The following is a 19,347-nucleotide window of genomic DNA, read 5'->3' as shown; positions in this document are numbered from 1 at the left end:
GCAAGGGTGGGACCAGATGGTGACTCACACAGAGAGTGGAAAAAAAAAAAATAGAGTTGGAATTGGTACCACCAGCAAGGAGAGCAGGCAATGTCACAACACACTATTTGTAAGAAGTTGCCCTTGTCTTTCAGGACTCAGTTGATGGTAAATCAGACTTTCTTTACTTATTATGGTGTGAAATAACCTCACCACCCCCAGAGTCCACAGGGAAGACAGAAGAAAAAAGAGCTAACACAGAGTACCTTCCCTTCCCAACTCCACACAAGCTTCTTGGTGAGATAAGGGGAATCATAAAGAGCTGTGGAGAGCAATGCTATAGCCCTGCATGGTGTTTTCCTCCACCCCTCCAAAGCAATGGGAAAGGACAACATCTCTCTACAGACTAAGTTTGTCCCAGCTATAATTGGTCTGGTGAACAGTTCAGGGGAAATTACAGCAGAAGCAAAAAATGCAGCATAGAAGAGTGCTGCATATCTGCATTGCAGGCTCTGCAGTTTCCCAGAGGGACTGATCATCTTACTGATGCCAAACTGCAGCTTCTATGTATCCATTACTGAACACCCTTCTCTCTCTCTGGATGTGATTTAGCCCAGTTCACATCTTGGGAAGAGGAGGCAGATTTTTTCACTTTTATATGAAGAGATATTAATATCCAAAGTTGGAGAGAGGTTTAATGACAGAAAAGTGACTCCCACAGATCTTGGAGTTCCCAGACACACAGGCAAGCTGCAAGAATCATATATATAAATATCTATATATATATATAAATGTATATATTGCTCAATATCCAGTACTGCCTCTGGGACAGGTAGTCAGGTATTTAATAACACCCACATCAAGGTTTGTCTCACACCCAATGAGTTAGCATAACAGTCCAGCATCTCTCACAGCTCTTTGCTAAAGTTGCATCTCGTACATAAATTAAGATAAGCATCTTTTCATTTCATAACTTAACAATAAACACTTTGGACTGTATAGCCATAGAATGGCAATCCAGCACTGCAATGCTTTAGCTCTTTGGAGGTCCTCTCTTCAAAGAAACTTTTAGAGAATGAGGAGGTCAGTCACAAGCAAACCACCATAAAATCTTTTATACAGTAAATGGACATTTTTGTAAATGAAATAAGGGAACTTATAGCCAAATAGCCAATAAGCAAATAGCCAATTTACTGTGACACAGAGCGAAATACAAAAATCCCACAAAAATACTTCTGTCTTATACCCAAAGTGCCACAAGTTCAGTATATGTTCTTGGACAAGGCAAATAACACATCCCACTGCTCTTCTTTTGAATTGCAGAGAAAGCACTTCATGGGTAAAAATAATCTGAGCTTTAGACAAAAATGGTCCCCATCACTTAAGAAAAACAAAAGGACTCTTTGAAGGATTATACCTGCTGATTTTGTCTTCCTGTAGATTTTTTGCCTGTCAGCTTCTTTGCTCTCTTACTATCACCAAATTTTCTACCATTTACTCTCAAACCTGATAGGTTTTGTGTACTGATGATCTATTTCACTACTTCCAGTGACTTCTACAGATGTTTTCATCATTAGCTTATAGAAAAAAATGAAACAAATATCATTTGCCTGAGGCCATGCATAAAATCAGTGAAAAAGGGCAGAAACAGAGAACAATACACTGAATATGTAAGCTATGTCAGGAGCAGATGGCTACTATTAAATTTCTTTTGCAAAGCATCAAAAATCACGACCTAACCCTTAGCCTTTGGACATTGCATGCAAGAAAGATTTATTTGAAAAGAAAAAAATCATGCATTAAAAAGGCACATCCTTGTAATGAACAATACTGGTCACAACTATATATTTTCTGGTGATTTTCATATGTACCAATCTAAGGCTGTTAAAACACCAGATGGCACAGAAAGATTACATTACAGCCTAGGATTAAGGGGGTCAACAAGAGGTCCAATCCCATGTCCTCTGCCTGCTGCAGGGTTTTTGACTGGAGGGCTGTTTTATTACAGGACTCTGTTTCTGCAGCAGGTTTCCTCATTTTGAGTTGGAGACATTTATCCATTAAGGGGTGTGAAGGGACAGGTACTTCTTGGAAGGTCACAGCAATGTGAAAAATTCAAATAGCTTTTTTAGTGAATTTCATTTATAGAATTTTGTTTACAGAACTTGTGAAATCAAGTTTACTGAATTTTAAAGTATATTATGTCTTTTTCATAAGGGGAAATCACCCAAGTTCTACACATAAATACTAACAATGCAGGTTACAATTATAATACAGAAAACAACCATTGCTTGGCTTCATGATTACAATCAGTACACTTAAAACAAGAACCAATTGACACAGCCCCATTTTCCCAATTCTTCAGAAATGCTAATAAAATAGAGGAACTTTGACCTGGTAAACAAGGACACACAAACATAAGCAGAGGGGGGAATGACTACTGAGAGACACCAGCATACATTAAGTTAGACACTTATGAAATCATTCACTTCAAATACTGAAGCTCCCAAAGGAGCATGGATTTAACATCTCAGCCCTCTGCATTTATTATTTTGACTCTTAAGCTACAACTAAATAAGTTTTTCCAAGTTACATCTATAGATCTCTCTAAATACTTAGAGGTTTTCTACCCCCTTTTCTTTCTTGTTTACTATGAACATTTTATTCTTTTTCATAACAAAACCACTCAACTTCCTGCCAGCACTCAGTAAGGTGGCTGCCTACTACATTCAGCAGATAAGTCATTCACAAAGGAATTTATTTCAGCAAATGTTTTGTCAACTGGGGAATTTAATTTTCATCCCTGCTTGCTCCAGTTGTCCATTGTTTCTTGTAGAACAGTCAGGGGAGCCTGAATGAGATTAACATGTGTAGGTAGGTGCAAAACAATAAGCAGGAGGACCAGCTTCCTCATGTTTTGTGTAAACTACCTACACAATTAATCACCAGTGAAAGCCAGAAGATCAATAGAAAGTTGAAGAAAATATACAGACAAATACATGGGAAAATATCCCCCTAAAAAAAAAGGCAAAACCAAAGAGGCCATGTCTGACTTAAAAGGTCTCTGAGCCACAAAGTGCTGAGTTGCTAAATTGTACAGGGGGAGTGCCACCTCCTGCCCTTACTTTGCTCCCTTAAAATCACTGGCTTACTGTCTTGATACATGATGTGGGTTGGAGAGGCAGAAAAGGACATTCTCTGATATCCAGGATAGCAAATTTTTTTTTGGGGGGGGGAACTGTTTTCTGTGAGCTCTCTGTAGTGTCTTGAATGACAAAGGATGGTTTCTTGACCCCTTATTTTGATAAAGAGCTTTACACAAAGGAGGCCGCTCAATGTGATGGCAATATCACAGTGGCACATGCCCAAAAAGCCAGAAATGGTGGCCCTACCAATGCTCCTATGCTGCCATTTAGACCACTATATACAATTAATTTCATGTTTCTCAACATTTGTTCCAAATTTCAAAGCCCCAAATTAAAGTCGTATATGAAGCTCTGCTTTTCAGAGCATCTTCCATAATGCCTTCTGGGCTCAGTGCTGTTTCCATGTGAGCTAGTCCCAGTCTTCTTCATCTGAGCAACACAGGATTTATCTACTCATTCCCTTGCAAATATGGTCATTGCATTAAAAAAGTCAGGAAGTCAAAAGAGTAAATATTGCTAGAGCAATCCTTCCTATATGGACATGTTATATAGCATAAATACATTCTTCAGGTCATTTTGCCTTTCTTTCATTGTACAATAATGCTGTGCTTGTCATAACAAACAAAATGGATGACAATTCTTCTGAGCAGGTCTGATCTCTCCACTGCCTCCCCCAAACAGGTGCACCTAAAAGTGAGGCTATGAAACAGACTACTGCTTGTATTTAGCTGCTATAAAAATTCTTTCAATATATATCACACCAGTCCTCAATGTCATTCAGCTAAGTACAAGGGCATTCTATTTTGCTAATCTATTAAAAACTCCAAACCTGTCAAGCACTTGCTATACTCTACCAGGTCTTGTTTTTCTACAAAATTTTTAACAGACTCATTCTAGTGACTGCCAGTGAGAGCACTGTATTGGCAAAGGTGAAAGATTGGCAGCTGCAATAAGGCCAATAAAAATCTACACCCAGAGCTGTTCTGCAATATCAGCCATTATAAAAACAAGGTGTAAGACTCAAACCTTTTGCTCTCACTACCACCCCTGCCACGTGCACAAGCTTTTACTAACACTGTCCATGAGCAGCTACCTCACAGACATTTTTCAAACTACTATAAACGTAACACATTTTCCCTGCATTTTCAGGAACATGTCCTAATCTGTACATGAAACTTGCAAGCTGGGAGATTCTCAGGTGTCAGCTCTGCTGGAAGATAAGGTTTAGTACGTGAGCTAATCAACAGCATTACGAAAACGAACAAGGATCTGCACTTTGCTTTTAATTTGGATGTTTTCCAAAACCCAGATAGCTGAAATCTAAGATTATACAATGAAATGGACTGATAATACATTTACCAAATGCCAGGAAGGGCTCATAAAGCCAAACATGGCTAAGGAGACAAAGAGTTGCCACACCAGTATGGGTGAAGTGCAACCACAAGATAAGATGACAAATCTCACTTGCTTTGATCTAACCAGGACACACCACCTTTACTGCGGTTACCCTGGCATGCCAAACTTCAGCAAATCTGGGAAGCAAAGGATGTACACAAAGGATGGTTCAGCTGTGGATGAAGCCAAGGATGGTATCTTTAAGACTCCTCTTACTTGCAGCAGTCAGATGCAAGTTAGCACAATTATGCTGATGCATTTTGATCAAACCTCCCACGTAGGATGTAGTCAAAGCTGAAGTGGCCTGTGAGGATGTAACGGGACACAGCCATTGCTGTGGAAACACTGTTTTCAGAAAAGGTTTAAACCATCATGTAGTGCTGTACATTACACACACTCATATACACACACAAAAAAGAAATACTCACCCTAACTTCATAAACATTATCTGAATAATCCACAGTCTGGCAGACATAGCTGTACCCTCGAGCTCTTGATGACAAGAACAACTGAAAATATTAAAGTCATACATGAGGGGAAATATAATACATAAAGCACATTTATAACAATTATCAGCAAATTTCTTGTTACATCAAACTCACCAGAACAGAAATACATAAAATATTCTTAGTCCTGAGCAAATTATTGAAGAAAGCAAATATTTAGTACTAACAATCTCCTGTTACAGATTATTTATTTTTTTATTATAAATTATAAAGGAAATACTCATTTTTCCCAGCATGTATCTGCCCAGATAATTAGAGCTTTGTACAACAAATTCCAGTATGACCTTAAGCTATTTGGACACTAATACTCTTTCTGATGGCTCTAGCTTCAGAAACAGAAAATACCTAATTGCTTTCACTACAATTGACAGAAATGCTATTCCCAGTATGGATTCAAGAGAACACTATTCAAGAGACAGGGATTGGATAATTTGGATCTACAATTCTCAGCACAGCATAACAATCAAAATCCAGAACCCTCCCCCCTCACTTTGAGCAACCAAAGCTGAATACCCACTAAACACAGTGTGGGAAAAAGGATGGAGAAAAGTTCCCCATTTTGTGCCAACAAAAATGACCTAAAGTAGTTGAAGTGCTTCTGTAGGGCCTCTCCAAACTAAGCACGTTGTAAAAACCTGGACAGCAGAAGATAAAATTGACATTTGAACAAGTTCCCATTGGAAAGAAGTACACTGGCCTAGAGTTGTACAAAGTTCAAGTAACACTTAGCTTGACATTCATAAATGTTATGAGCCACAAACTTTTAAAACCAAGTAATCTCTCTATTAAGGATCAAAGAGAGACAGCAGTGGAACAGACATATTGGACAGGCACTGACTACTCTTACCACTAACCTGACTTCCATCTTATTTATAACGTACAAAACCTTGTGAACCTCTGGACTTGTCTGCTGCACGTGTGTTAAAGGAGGTAAATGAAAGAACTGTCCATGGAAATTATCCTAGAAAAGAAACGGAACTACTTCTGCATCATCTAATTCCATTTAAAAACTATTGTAACTACCTGGAACTCCAGTGTGGTCCCACATGGACAAAGCACATCCAGTACTAATAGAGAAGAGCAGGGAAAGTTTAATTTGCACTGTTACAGAAACCAGCCCATCTCTACTGTGACCTACTGGACAACTCAACTAAGGTTCCCTTGGTAAAAGGCAGTAAATTGACTCCACCAGACTGCCCTGAAGTAGAAAAAAGAAATTAATGATTCTGAGGCAAAATGGGGTCTATTCCATTGACTTCTGCACGTTCTAAGCAAAATTAGCTTCAAATTTGGACCTGAATTTGAATTCAGCCCATGAGTCTTGCACTGTGCATTATGATTTAGTATTTAACATAAGCTATGTCAGATGAACAAAAGATCTTGCCATCAGGATGGTTATTTAAATAACTTTTAAAGGCATTTCACATTCAAATTCTGTTCTTAGCAATGTCTGAAAATTTTACAGTCACTCACAAAATGCAAACAGTATCATTTTACTCATAACAATTACATTAAAACTGGTGTGAATTACAATAGTGGCACAGTGGTATTGTAAACTCTGGAAGCAGAAATTGCCTTGTTACAGGGAACCACTGAAACTTGAACACCTTCCTGCTATCAGTCTCTACAATCAAGAAAAGACACTTGCTGGAAGTGCTGTATCCATTGCCTTAACATCCATTGAATAACAACCTACCACTAGGAGAAAGGAGGAAATTAGAACCTCTGTGTATAAAGTTATGAGCTTTCAGAATATCAACAACAAATATGTATTTCCAGTCCCACTCAGTTTTATGTTAATTCTGTGACCTGGAAATGCTACAAACACAAATCCTGTAAGGAACATAGGTCTGAAAATTATTTGACTGCAAGTTTGGTATAATTCAGCTAATGGATGAAACAAACAAGTTTAAAAGAAATGTGAAAAAGACAGGCATTGCAGTAACACTGCAGAACTAATTTCAGGAGTTTCAGTTGTAACCTGCCAAGATGATTGGATTTAATCTCTTCCTTCAACTATGCTTTCATGTCAGCATTAAATTCTTTTGTACCTGTCACACTACTTAGTTGAATAGTCCAAGAAAACAGTTTAGACAAGATGATGACTAAGGTGTGATGGTTAAATTTTACTAAACCATGTCTTAAAGAGAGGCTGAAATAATTTTATGATTAATGATTTTATGCTAGGAGCTCTGGGAAAGGGTCAAATTGCAGATCATCATCAGATATGCCATTTTTTCCTGGCAAAAGTACAGAACAGACCAGACAGCTCTGCAATGCTGTAATTTTAACTGCTCTGTTCATCTGCTTACTTCTGGAAACAGATTTTGAAAATCTATGATCAGAGGTCTTCCAGGAAGACAGCTCCTGATCCACATGAGCAGTCACAGCAGCATAAACTCAGCATCAGCCAGATTCTGTACAGCTATCCTTGAATAATAATTACCAAAATGTTAAGTAATCCCAGTTAGCTACTGCTACACAGCTGATCCACTGCAGTGTTACTATTTATTCCCTCTGTCCAGAAAATCCAAGAAAGGAAAAATGCAGCAACACTGAAATTTATTACATGTAACACACTCAGAACATTGCAAACCAACTATTAGAAGTCTGTATCCTTTTATTTTTATTTAAAGGTATAGTTAACTACATCTTTATTCTTAAAGATAACTTCCAGACAAGACACTTTTCCTCACTACAGACAATGGATATCTGAATTTCTAAATATTATAAACATATTGAAAGAGTAAACAGCTCACTTTCTAATAAGATATGTTCTGATATCCTTTAGGATTATTAAGATTAAAAAAAGTATCAGTTACAGGTGTTAAATTTACAGTCTGTAGATTTTAGTCTCTCCAGTATTTAGACTAACATAAATCTAAGAAGACTTGGAATACCTCAAACACAAATTTTCTCTATAGACTCATTTAGTGTAATTATTCTCAAACAGAAACTACCTATTTATAGAAATACTCACCTCAAAGGCAAACTCATCTTTAAAAGTCTGTGCAAAACATTCACTCTCAACAGACATCAAGAATATGCAACATCATTTTCATTTGGACATCCTCAAACCTCAGTAAGAATTCCCTCTTGCAAGAGGGCATACACACCTCTTTGAAAATGAAGAAGTTGAGCAGAACCATCCCAAAGTTGTAAACAACCAACAAGAAGCGTAGCTGGAAGGGCTCTCTCGTCTTCATCCATTTGGGGCCCAGCCAGACAGTGAGGAGATAAATAGTGCTGATGGTCAGCGTTGGAAACGGAGACTGCATCAAGGGCCAGTCATCAACACGCTTGTCTGGGGAGTCAAGCAAACACAAGGAGTCAGCAAGGTCTGAGTTAAAGATATCCCATCATCATTTTAAGCATTGCATTTGTTAAGTATTATTTTCTCCTGGAATAGCTGCATCAGATAGTAGAAACACAACGCACTCATTCTTTCTAGGAAGGTTAAAGAAAATAGTTTAGAAAAAAACCCACTATATCACATTACATGCCAGAGAGATTCATTACGGCATTCAAGCTCTGTTGTCCAGTTCTACAACCCAAAACAATAGAGCAAACAGAATCACATGAGCCCAAACACAAATCAACCCACTAATCCCCCAAACAAATTTTGTTCATGATGAATAATGACTGCAGTGGCAGTGTAACCAAATATTCATCACCACTGCAAATGAAAGATACACAGATTTGGCAAAATACTGATAAAACCAGTATCTTTTATTGGTTTAAAATTAGGCACCAGAAAGTCTCCCAGAAAGTTTATACAGGTTATATGATGATAACCTTTACTACCTGATGTAGGTCAGTCTCATGTCCCAGACAGAATACCAACAGTGCTACCAGAAAACAACCACATTAAAGAGTTCTAAAGGGATGGTTCTACCCATCTGTGCTGCCATATGGGAAACAGAGGTTTGGTTTACAGTCTCCTTCAGTCACTCACAGGACCCAGTGACATTACACACATTTCAGAGCTGAGAATATGCTATATTAAAAGGTCTAGATCAGTACGAAGGAAGCAGTGTTAGCTTGATGAACCAGGGACACCCAGGATTAGAAGATAGCTCTGCTAGAGGAGGGAAGTGAGATTGCAGTGACACCTCCTTACTTAGTGCCTGTGCTGTCCCATGTGTCACATGTCCCCCCCTGCCCTGAAGGCTAACATCAAGTTGCAACAAGAGATGAAAGGCGACTACTTCATAACCATCAGAACTTCAGGTACTGCACAGCCCTATGACACTAACTGGATTATTTTCCAGATGCTTAGGCCAGTTACAGTTCCCATGGAAATCACACCACAGGGCTCATTGGGAAGCTCAAGCATCTGAAACACCTGCCTTCAGCCAAGTGTGGGCAAACTCACAAATGCAGCTGCCAGAGATTTACCTAGAGGACAGGTTTATTTAGAGAACTGTAAGTCAAAGACCATGAAAAATCCCTATACCATAAATTCATTCCTGATCCCAGGCTACAACCAGCGAATTAGAAAACCCTTCTTATCAAGAAGATGAGGAAAGTACAGAACACTGCTGTCATTACCTCTCCCCCACTTCTTTCTTGTTTCCTGTGTTGCATTTAAGGCCATAATTAGAAACTAATTTTGGGAACAAATTTCATGAGGCTCTCTATTTCTAACAAACAACAAGTACTGTTATCCTGGGAAAGAGGGCATGCAGAACACAGATTAGTCTTACTTCCAGATGATTTAATAATAATTGAGCTGCAAATTCCAAGATGCTAGGAGGCCTAAAAAGAAATGGAAAAGCAGAAAGAGAAGCCTAACTGCTTCCATTATGGCTGCTAATACCAGAAGAGAAAATTCATCCTAATGCACGGAAGCTTCAAGAAAGGACACTGGTGCTGCTAGAATGATGGGATTCAGCCGAGTGGCCACAGCCACCAAAGGAAGCCAAGGGCAAGACAGGGCAAGGACTACAGGGAGGAGTGTAAAAAAAATCAGATAAATCAGCTGTAGAAACACAGGCAATAAAAGAGGACCTGAAGTGAGTGAGAGAAGACAGTTACCGCCGTACTTTTCATCAAGCTCCTGAAATCACACAGAATATCACCTACCAAAGTTGAAATCACAAATGCATTTCAATTATTACACTCTTATATCCTTAACAGTTTCATTCCTTCTTGAGTGATTGCTCTACTAATCTGAATTTAAAACCCAAAGATAACACACACACAAAAAACCAACCCCAAAAAACACCCACCAAAACAAAATAAAAACCCACCAAAACCAAAAACCACCTCATCATCTACCTGGTACCAAGTAATAGGCAATGATTCATCATGAAACAAGAAGAGGAGACAGCTCTGGGAATAGCCAATGAGTGCCATGCTTTAATCAAATCCAGAACTCCCTTCACTGTAGTGTACAGAGTTAAGAGCAGGTGAGGCAAGAGACACAGTTGCTTTCCCAGGTTTCTTGCAATGAGGAATATAAAGAGGATAAAGAGAAAAAGACACACTAGAGAATCTGTCTTCTAACACATTGTTTCATGGTAATCTTGCACACCAAAGTGGCAATACAAAGAAATGTGAAAGAGGAAGATTTGAATTTTAGCCAGGAGGTAAAGGTTACCACCCACTGCTGAAAACAGGAAACCATGACCTGTTCCAGATTTCTTTTTGTGTCAGGAGACAAAGATTTCTGCATTTCTAGATGGAAAAATGAGGATTCACTAGAGGGTTAAAGGAAAGACAAAGGGACAACTTATACTAAATCCCAGCTGCAAGTAGGTTTTGTCTCACACCTCATCAGTACTGTAAGCAATTCTCGCACCTCCTTTCCACAAATACTATAAACTGAAGAACCTCACTGGAGAAAACCAAGAGATATATTACATTAACTCTGACAATTCCATAAGAGCACTTGAGAAGCTGCCATTACTCTTCCATGCCATGGTCTCAGCCTATTACTTTCCCTCTCTAAAGGGTTTTTGAACAGTGAGGCACCACATCTCAGAGGTCTTGAATTATTTACAGGAAAAACATGTATTACTGATACAAATCTTGTAACACACTGCCCAGGGTATCAACACTGCCTTTTTGGGGGCCTGACCTCTCCAAGGACAAGTAATTACAAACACAAAATGCTTCTATGAGAGGGAACTGGTCAGAAATTCAGTTCTGAAGGGCATCCTGCCCAAAACAGTAGAGCAGTCTATTCTACTGGGCTAACTATGAACACCACCTTATGTTTATTTTAAGGGCATCTATGAGCTTCTGCATATGATTGTTTTTAACTAGTACTGAGGCATGGAAAAACATGACACAATTACTCCCTGAACTTTTTCATCACAGCATCTCTCATGGATAATTCAAAGTAACTTGTTGCCTCATAATTCTGTGCCTCTTACTGCACAGAAGGTTATACAAAACCAATTTCATTTCAGTTTACCAGGCAAGCCTGCTCGTTCATGTTCTACACAGAAAACCTGGAAAAATGCAGACTCTTGCTCCAAACTTCTTTTCAGATGGTCTCTTTCAAGGATAAATTCACTATCCTAAGTCATCTGCTCAAGTGACAAACATTCCAAGCTACTCCAACACCTTCCTCCTTCCCAGCCCCCCATCTGTTTTAGCAAAACCAGCATAATTTTGTGTCCTGCTTGCTAGCTGGTGCTGATGACCACAAAAGATTTCTGCAAATGACAGAGAACTGTGATAGCTTAAGGGGCATGCGAGTGCATTAAATCCTGCAGTATTTCACAAAGAATAGGGACATTGTAACCTCAAAGATGAAATAAGCTTGAAATAAAAAGGCCAGCTACCTGAATTAAAAAAATAATCCCTCCAACTGCTGTGAAGCAAAAAGACCAATGCCTTTACCTGATTAGAATTGACAGAGATTGACTGAATCTTTCAGGGGATTAATGCGTTTGTCTTTCAAATCCCAAGACCCAGATTCTAATTCCATCACAAATAAAATGTCTGCCGTGGTGGCACAGCCTGCAGCACAGTGCTCTTCTGGTAAGGTGGGAAAAGTTTTACAGCAAATACTTAGGGTTGCACTTGATAGCAAAAAGGAATCCAGTCTAGACTAAGGCATCTACTAACGTGTTCTTGATAGAAAATAATTGTCATGTAAGAAAATAGTAGAAAATATGTATAGACATAAGGCTTTCCTGTCATTTTGTATATATACATTCTGAAGTTACACCTTGCAAAGACAAAAAACAGAAGAACTTACATTTATATATTTATATGTAAGTATATTTATTATTATTTATACATATAAAAATAATTGAACTTGGAGGTACCTACCTTTGCAGGATGTAATTCTTTTTGTGGGGAAATGAACAAGAAATACACAAATAGACCACTTTGATTTCTTCATTCAAAGCAAGAAGAGCAAGACCAGTGAAAAGGACTGAATATCCTGCCTGGCAATGTCCAAAGAGGACATAATTAACCTATACTGAAATATGGATGGAAAGTGAAGATGAATTTCAATAAGTAAGGCTGCAGTGATGGTGTTCTAACTTAAAAATCACAAGAAACCATTTCCTTTCTGATAGAGAAGATTTTAGAGGGTTAAATTTCCTGCATTTTACTTAGCCTATGATCAATTTTTTTCTTTCCCCAGGAAAAATAAGCAAACGAATGCACAGCACTGTCACTTTGACATTCACCTGGAGAAATCCTGAAACAGTACAATGCTGATTATCCTTGCTTTTAAAATCAATTTTAGAGAAAATATTACATCACCAAAATACATAATTACTGCAATGCCCCGTGCTCATGTTAGGTTCAAAATAAATACTTAGAAAATCTTCAGTTTAACAACACAGGCATTCCTTAGCTCTAAGGTTGGTGCTCACTAATTTATCTGGAGAGCCTTTCAAAGTTATTAATAGCTATTGATACTATTCTCAGCGCAAAGACACTTACAGTGCCAATCCAGCACATCCATCTGGCCGATTACATTTCCAAAGACACTGCAGAAATGACAGTGAGCATTTAAAAGTGGTGCTGGGAGAGCTCTCTGCAGATCACCTCCATTTTAACAAAAGTACTCTCAAAGCAAACCTCAAGTTTAAGAAAGATTTCCTTAAATAAGTCAAATTTTAACTCCACAACAGAAGGAAAGCAAAGCAATATTACCTAATTGGAGTACTGTTCCATGAACCACAGTGGTTTAATTATCTAAGAATTTCCCACATCTTGTTAGTTTCACTACCACCATAACTGAATTAACTACAAAATGAAAGTCTATATCATATTAAAAAAAACAGGTGAGAAATATAACTTCACACACCTTAAAATGTTTACAAAGTTTTCACACTAGATCCCTTAAGTGATTTTAGTGCTTTAGCGATCCCTTTCCTCCTCCTTTTCTTTTTGGCTACAGATAAATATACAATATACTTCTCTCCAAGATTTTTATTAGAAATACTGATTCAGTCATGTAAATATTTACAAGTGAATACAAGATTCACTCTGGCTACACAACCACTGCAGACCGGATCCATTGAAAGTAAACTTGAGTAAGCATGCAGATGATTAGACCCTATGCTTTTAAACTAAACTGAGTAATACATCAGAATAACTTAAAAGTAGATTTACTGTTAGCAGTTTGTAGAAATTCCAAGAAAAAAACTCAGTCTCTGACTAACTAACATTTCAGAAAAACAAGAGCTAAAGCTATAAAATTAGCCTTTAAAAGAGTACATGACTACATGGGCTGCACAGTTTGAGACTGAAGACTGATAATGAAGCAGCACTGCAGAGTGAAAATTGAGAGGCCACGTATTTTTGGATGGAAAATCTATAGAATTAAAAAATTTCTATTCACTTACTATTATTTTAATAGAGCTGTTCATATGGCCCCGAATGAATTTTTCTCTTAGGTTGTCATCGCTTGAATTAACTTACCTGCTTTGCTATTGATTATTCATTGCACAAATTGCACTCTATTCCTCAATTAGTGGAATTACAGAATCATTAAAGTTGGAAAAGACCTTCAGGATCATCTACCCCATCCTATGATTGAAGACTACCATGTCAATTAAACCATAGCACCCAAATGCCATGTCCAGCCATGTGCTTCCTGAACACCTCCAGGAATGGTGACTCCACCACTTCCTGGGGCAGCCTATTCCAACATCTAACCACTCCATCCAGTGAAGAAAATTTTCCTGATGTCCATCCTGAACCTCCCCCTGCACACCTTCAGGCCATTTCCTCTTGTCCTGTTGCTAACAATCTCAGTTTTAATGTTTCTTTAATGAGAAATCTTGAAATAGAAGATTGAAGCTACTGCATGAACTAAAATGATATCCCTACAGCCTCATCCATGTTTCAGGCAAAAGAAAAGTTCTTAGGAGGGACTGTGCAGACAGATTGCTGCAGGAAAGCCAAATGACTGGGACCAAAAAAATGGCCAGTTAATGCTTATTTCTTATCTATCATACTTGGCAATGTCTGCAGTCTTCTGGCATTATGGGTATTTCTAAGGAGTTTGACAGGGTCAAAGATACCTGTACCTAACTCAGAAAGAATCTAATATCATCATCTACAAAGCAAAGGTCATGAAACTTCCTTTAACGCATGTACAAGCCAAGAGATCTTTCTTAGAAGAATTTCCCATTTTAGTACAGGATATGTCTTTTCATAGGCAGCAAGCCCAGTAGAACATATAGCACCTTGCTGTAAAACGTTAACTAGCATAAAGTTGCTCTCTACAGCCAAAGAAATTAGGATTAAATTTAACTAGGTCATATAATTTCCTTTCCTAGGCCTATCATTTTTTTCCTTCCTCATTTGAGTAGTTTGGAACAGTTATCAGGTCACTCACTAGTTGCCTTTTTTGTTTTTTTTTAATTTTCCTTAAAGAAACACTTCATCTCATTCACCTGCAAGCATATTTTCCTATCATAGAATCATCTTCATGGCTCATCTCTGTATACTCTACAAACATTTAAATTGGCATTGCACTGGTTTCTCAGGAATCAGTGAAGCCCCTGTTGCTTTATGTCACAAAAAAATTCTGTAATATCATAAAGTCACAGTATCAGTGGTGGTAATAACTGGCAAGAAAACAAAGATGTGAGTACCAGAGAATCATAGAATGGCTTGGGTTGGAAGGGACCTCAAGGATCATCCACTTCAAACCACCCTGTCATGAGCAGGGACACCTCCCACTAGAGGTTGCTCAGAGTCCCATCCAACCTGGGCTTGAACAGTTGCAGGGATGGGGCATCCACAGCTTCTCTGGGCATCCTGTTCCAGTGCCTCACCATCCTCACAGTAAAGAATTTCTTCCCACGTATGGTATTGGTAAAGCTAAAAATGACATGCACAGAATATTACATGGACAAAGGTTTCCAAAACCCAGCAAAAAAAAGCTTAACAGCTGAGCTGGTTTAAGTAATTTTTTTAAACTAATTAGCAGATCAGTAGAGAGAAAGCAAGTTTTCTTTCTAATCTTTGATAATAAATCTAAAAATCTAAGTACTTTGTCTATCCTTAAGCTTTAACTAGTCAGGAATAAACTAATTTGTTCAGGTCAAGAACAAGAGACATCAAAATTTTATGGCAAAACATTGTCATTTTAACAAACCATAAAACTAAGGTGCAAGAATAAGAGTACTCAGCCTCAAGCACAATGAATAATGAGAGCACATACCACAAAAATCAAAATAAACATATTCTAAGTTTGCTGTACAAAACCCTGTTGTGGTCAGAAACGAGAGATGCCTGCCCCAAAACCAAGAGAACTACGAGGCAAGACTAACAGGTAGCACCCATAACCAGTTGAGGCTTTATTTTGAATTTCAGGGCTTTGTAATTGACTGCTTAGTCTTCTTTAAAGCTAGAAACAGCAACATAAAATCAAAATGCCACACAGCTAAAAGCAACATCTCCTGCAGCTAAGGAACACCTGTGTACTGTCCATGTGTTTCATAAACTCCCATTAAAGTAACAGGAAGGCCAAATCCCAATTTGCTGTTAAAAGGCCAGATGTATTTTAATTAGCCTTCCCATTATTCTGACCAGCATTCCAGTCTTCTCAGGACTCCTATCAAGCATTAATACCATATTTTCTTTGTGTCTATACACAGCAATGACATTATACACATGTTTCAAGACAAGGATAGTAATGGAATTCCTATGAAGTTCAGGGCACATGACAATTTACCATCAAGTCTCAGGATTTTCAAGACCAAATATATTACCTTGCTCAAATTATATTTATCTCCTCCATTGATTATGATTACTTGTGGGGAGAGTACAAATGCTCTGCTTCAAGTAATAATAAAAATATAATCCTCACTGAAGCTTACACAAGGTATGCAAGATACAAGCCCTTGAGGCACAAAGTATTCTTCAGGTTGCCAAATCTTCTTTTCCAAACACCACAAATGCAAGATGCATTCCCAATGCAGTGATGCCTGCATGCTTTTTCTTAAATATTCTAAGTTATGGAGTAAAAACACAAAGGCATACAAAACCCCCAACCCTACCACACAATGTAATTCTATAAACTAGGTGCAGTCTTTATGACCCAGCATATGGCTCTGTATTTCTAAAGCATGCATAAAGTGTGTTTTGTGTTTCTGCACAAAACACACTTTATGGAACGTGTTTTGTGCAGAAGGACTGCACAAAACATACTCCATAAAGCTTTTCTTCTACTGAAACTTTTATTCAAGCTTTTGTGGTTTTGCCAAAACTATTTCTCATGTCACTTTGCTTCATACAAAAGTGCTGGGTTTAGCACTGTGAGAACAGTTGCAGGAGTATCAGTAAGCAGTAATGCAAACACAGGATTTATGCACATTCAATGTTGCAATAACAGATTAGTCTATTGGCCCACCCAGAGTTTTATAATGCTGAAGGGAATGATCACAGGGTATGATGATCTCCTCCAAAGACAGATACTGGATTCCTTCAGTTTAAACATAAGTTCACTGAAAAATTATTAATATCAGTTCAATAATAACTCTGCAAGGTCTGATCCACTGTGGAGTCAAGTGTTACATACTCAACATACATGGGACAGAAATTCAGCACTGACACACGTCTAATGTGCTAACACCCAGGAAGGACAGCAATGTTTAACTACACAGCAAATATAAACAACTCATGTAGATGCTCTTGCAACAAATTTAGGACTCTAGATGAACACTTAGAGACTTTTAAATGCAGTGCTGGAGCATGTAGGAAAACCAGCAGTGGCAAGTGAAATCGACCTAAGAATAATACCAGAAAGCTACTGGGTAAAATTTGCAAGAAGCAGCACAGAAAGCTCTCTGATAAACTACCTGTTTTTCCTGTTTGCATTATCACAAGGATGCTCCTCATCACTTCACTTCTACAGAAGGATGAATGAGATGAGAATTTTGTTTTGATTAAAAACTACAAAAGGAGTTACTGAAATGCATTAGCGCTTCAAAGTTCAGAGGCAGAAGTAAATTTACAGTTGTGAGATGCATTAGGTCGTCTGTTAGCTTAACACAAATACATCAGTCAAAACCTCAGAGGAAAAACAAAACCCTCAAACATTTAGAACTTAATTCCTCAACATCCCTTTAACATCAGCAAAAAGACAAATTGGGAGGGTGAGGAACCAAGCACAAAAAAAATATTAATTTTGAAATGCTGATTTTTCAAAATATGAACTGAATGACAAAGTGTTTTTGACCCAAAAAGAAGAAAAGAATGATCAGTGTCTGAATCTTTCATTCACTAAGTGCACAGTAGCAAAATCATCACTTTGGAAGCTACATAATGGCCATGTCCAAATGACTGCTACAACTGATTCTTTTCACTTCCACACTTGTGTTGCCTTCCGTGCTGACACATGGCCCCAAGCTTCTCTAATGGTTTCAGCAATAAAGTTTCTCCCTCATGGTAAAAAATTCAGGGATCACTGAAATGGAAATAGGACAGAGTAGAAAAAAACCTGACCTAATTATCAAAGCATTTTAGGGTACTCTGTATGTGAGTATTTCTACTGGGCTCATCTCTCCCTGGTAAACCATTAAATATTAAACTGTGTGGAAAATATGATTATGAAGTCTCCTATTTACAGCCCAGCTAGTCAGCTAGTCAATTTAACTACTAACTATTTTCTTTTTTTTTTTTTTTAATATAATAACTCAAACCATTTAAAAACAAGGTGTTACAATGATGTTCTAAGAATAGGACACCAGATCAAGTCAGAGAGAAGAGGCTCAACAGAAGAAGTGAAAGACTTGGGTTACAAATCCACTTCTTCCAGCAATATTCTAGGAACATTTAGAAAGCAATAAAACAAATTTTCTTATTGGTCATAACTGGGAGAAGGAATCAAGGAGATAATATCAATAAGCAAATAAAAAAAGAAAATAGAAGAACACCATAATCAAGCATGTAAACTAAGCACATAAGAGCTGGAAGAAGACACTTTTTATATATAGCAGAAATAGATAGGAGGAATAGGAAAATATGATGGAAACAAACCAGTCAAGAGTTCACAATTATGCTGAAACAGAAACTAGAGGGGTGCTGGTTTGACCCTGTCTGGAGGCCAGGTACCCACCAAAGCTGCTCTAATAGCACTCCCCTCTCAGCTGGATAGGTGGGAGAAGATGGAAGAAAAGGCTCATGAGTTAATCAGAACCACAGAATCACTAGGCTGGAAGAGACCTTCAAGGTCATCGAGTCCAACCCACGCCCCAACACCTCAACTAAACCATGGTACTGAGTGCCACAGCCAATCTTCTTTTAAACACATCCAGGGATGGTGACTCCACCACCTCCCCAGGCAGACCATTCCAGGACTTTATCGCTCTTTCCGTAAAAAACTTTTTTCTAATATCCAACCTTTTATTTCTCTTGGCACTCTTCTCTTAAGACTGTGTCCTCTTATTCTGTCAGCAGCTGCCTGGAGAAAGAGACCAACCCCCACTGACTACAGCCACCTTTCAGGGAGTTGGAGAGAGTGATAAGGACAGGGAGAGGTCACAAACTGATTACTGTCATGGACAAAACAGATTGGGGAAATTACTTGAATATATTACCAATGAAACTCTGAGTTGTATAATAGAGAAGTAGAACAAACCTGAAAAGCACCTTTCTCCCAAACCCCCTTCCTTCCCAGGCTTAACTCCACTCCTGATTCTCTACCTGTCATTGCCCTGTCAGTGGCAATGGGAGACAGGGAATAGGGATTACAATCAGTTCATCACATGCTGTTTCTGACACTGCTTCTTCCCTAGGAGGAGGAGTCTTTCCCAGTGTCAGGTTGTTCCCACAGGAGACAGTCCTCCATGAAATTCTCCAGCCTGAGTCCTTCTCACAGACTGCAGCTC

At 38.3% G+C, this 19,347-nt stretch overlaps 1 protein-coding gene across 1 annotated transcript in view; it reads right to left on the bottom strand.

Moving 5' to 3' along the window:
- ELOVL4 (ELOVL fatty acid elongase 4) overlaps positions 1 to 19,347 on the bottom strand; it is a 36,498-nt gene that overhangs the window by 8,646 nt on the left and 8,505 nt on the right. Inside the window, exons 2-3 of the mRNA XM_050971939.1 lie at positions 8,143 to 8,330; positions 4,949 to 5,029 (exon numbers count right to left, since the gene is read on the bottom strand). Coding sequence (XP_050827896.1) covers positions 4,949 to 5,029; positions 8,143 to 8,330 — 269 coding nt within the window. The remainder of the gene's footprint in view (positions 1 to 4,948; positions 5,030 to 8,142; positions 8,331 to 19,347) is intronic.

Source organism: Serinus canaria, chromosome 3, assembly GCF_022539315.1.
Source record: "Serinus canaria isolate serCan28SL12 chromosome 3, serCan2020, whole genome shotgun sequence".
Lineage (NCBI taxonomy): Eukaryota > Metazoa > Chordata > Aves > Passeriformes > Fringillidae > Serinus > Serinus canaria.
The sequence above is the reverse complement of the archived record's forward strand: the minus strand, read 5'-3'. Positions and strand labels throughout refer to the sequence as shown.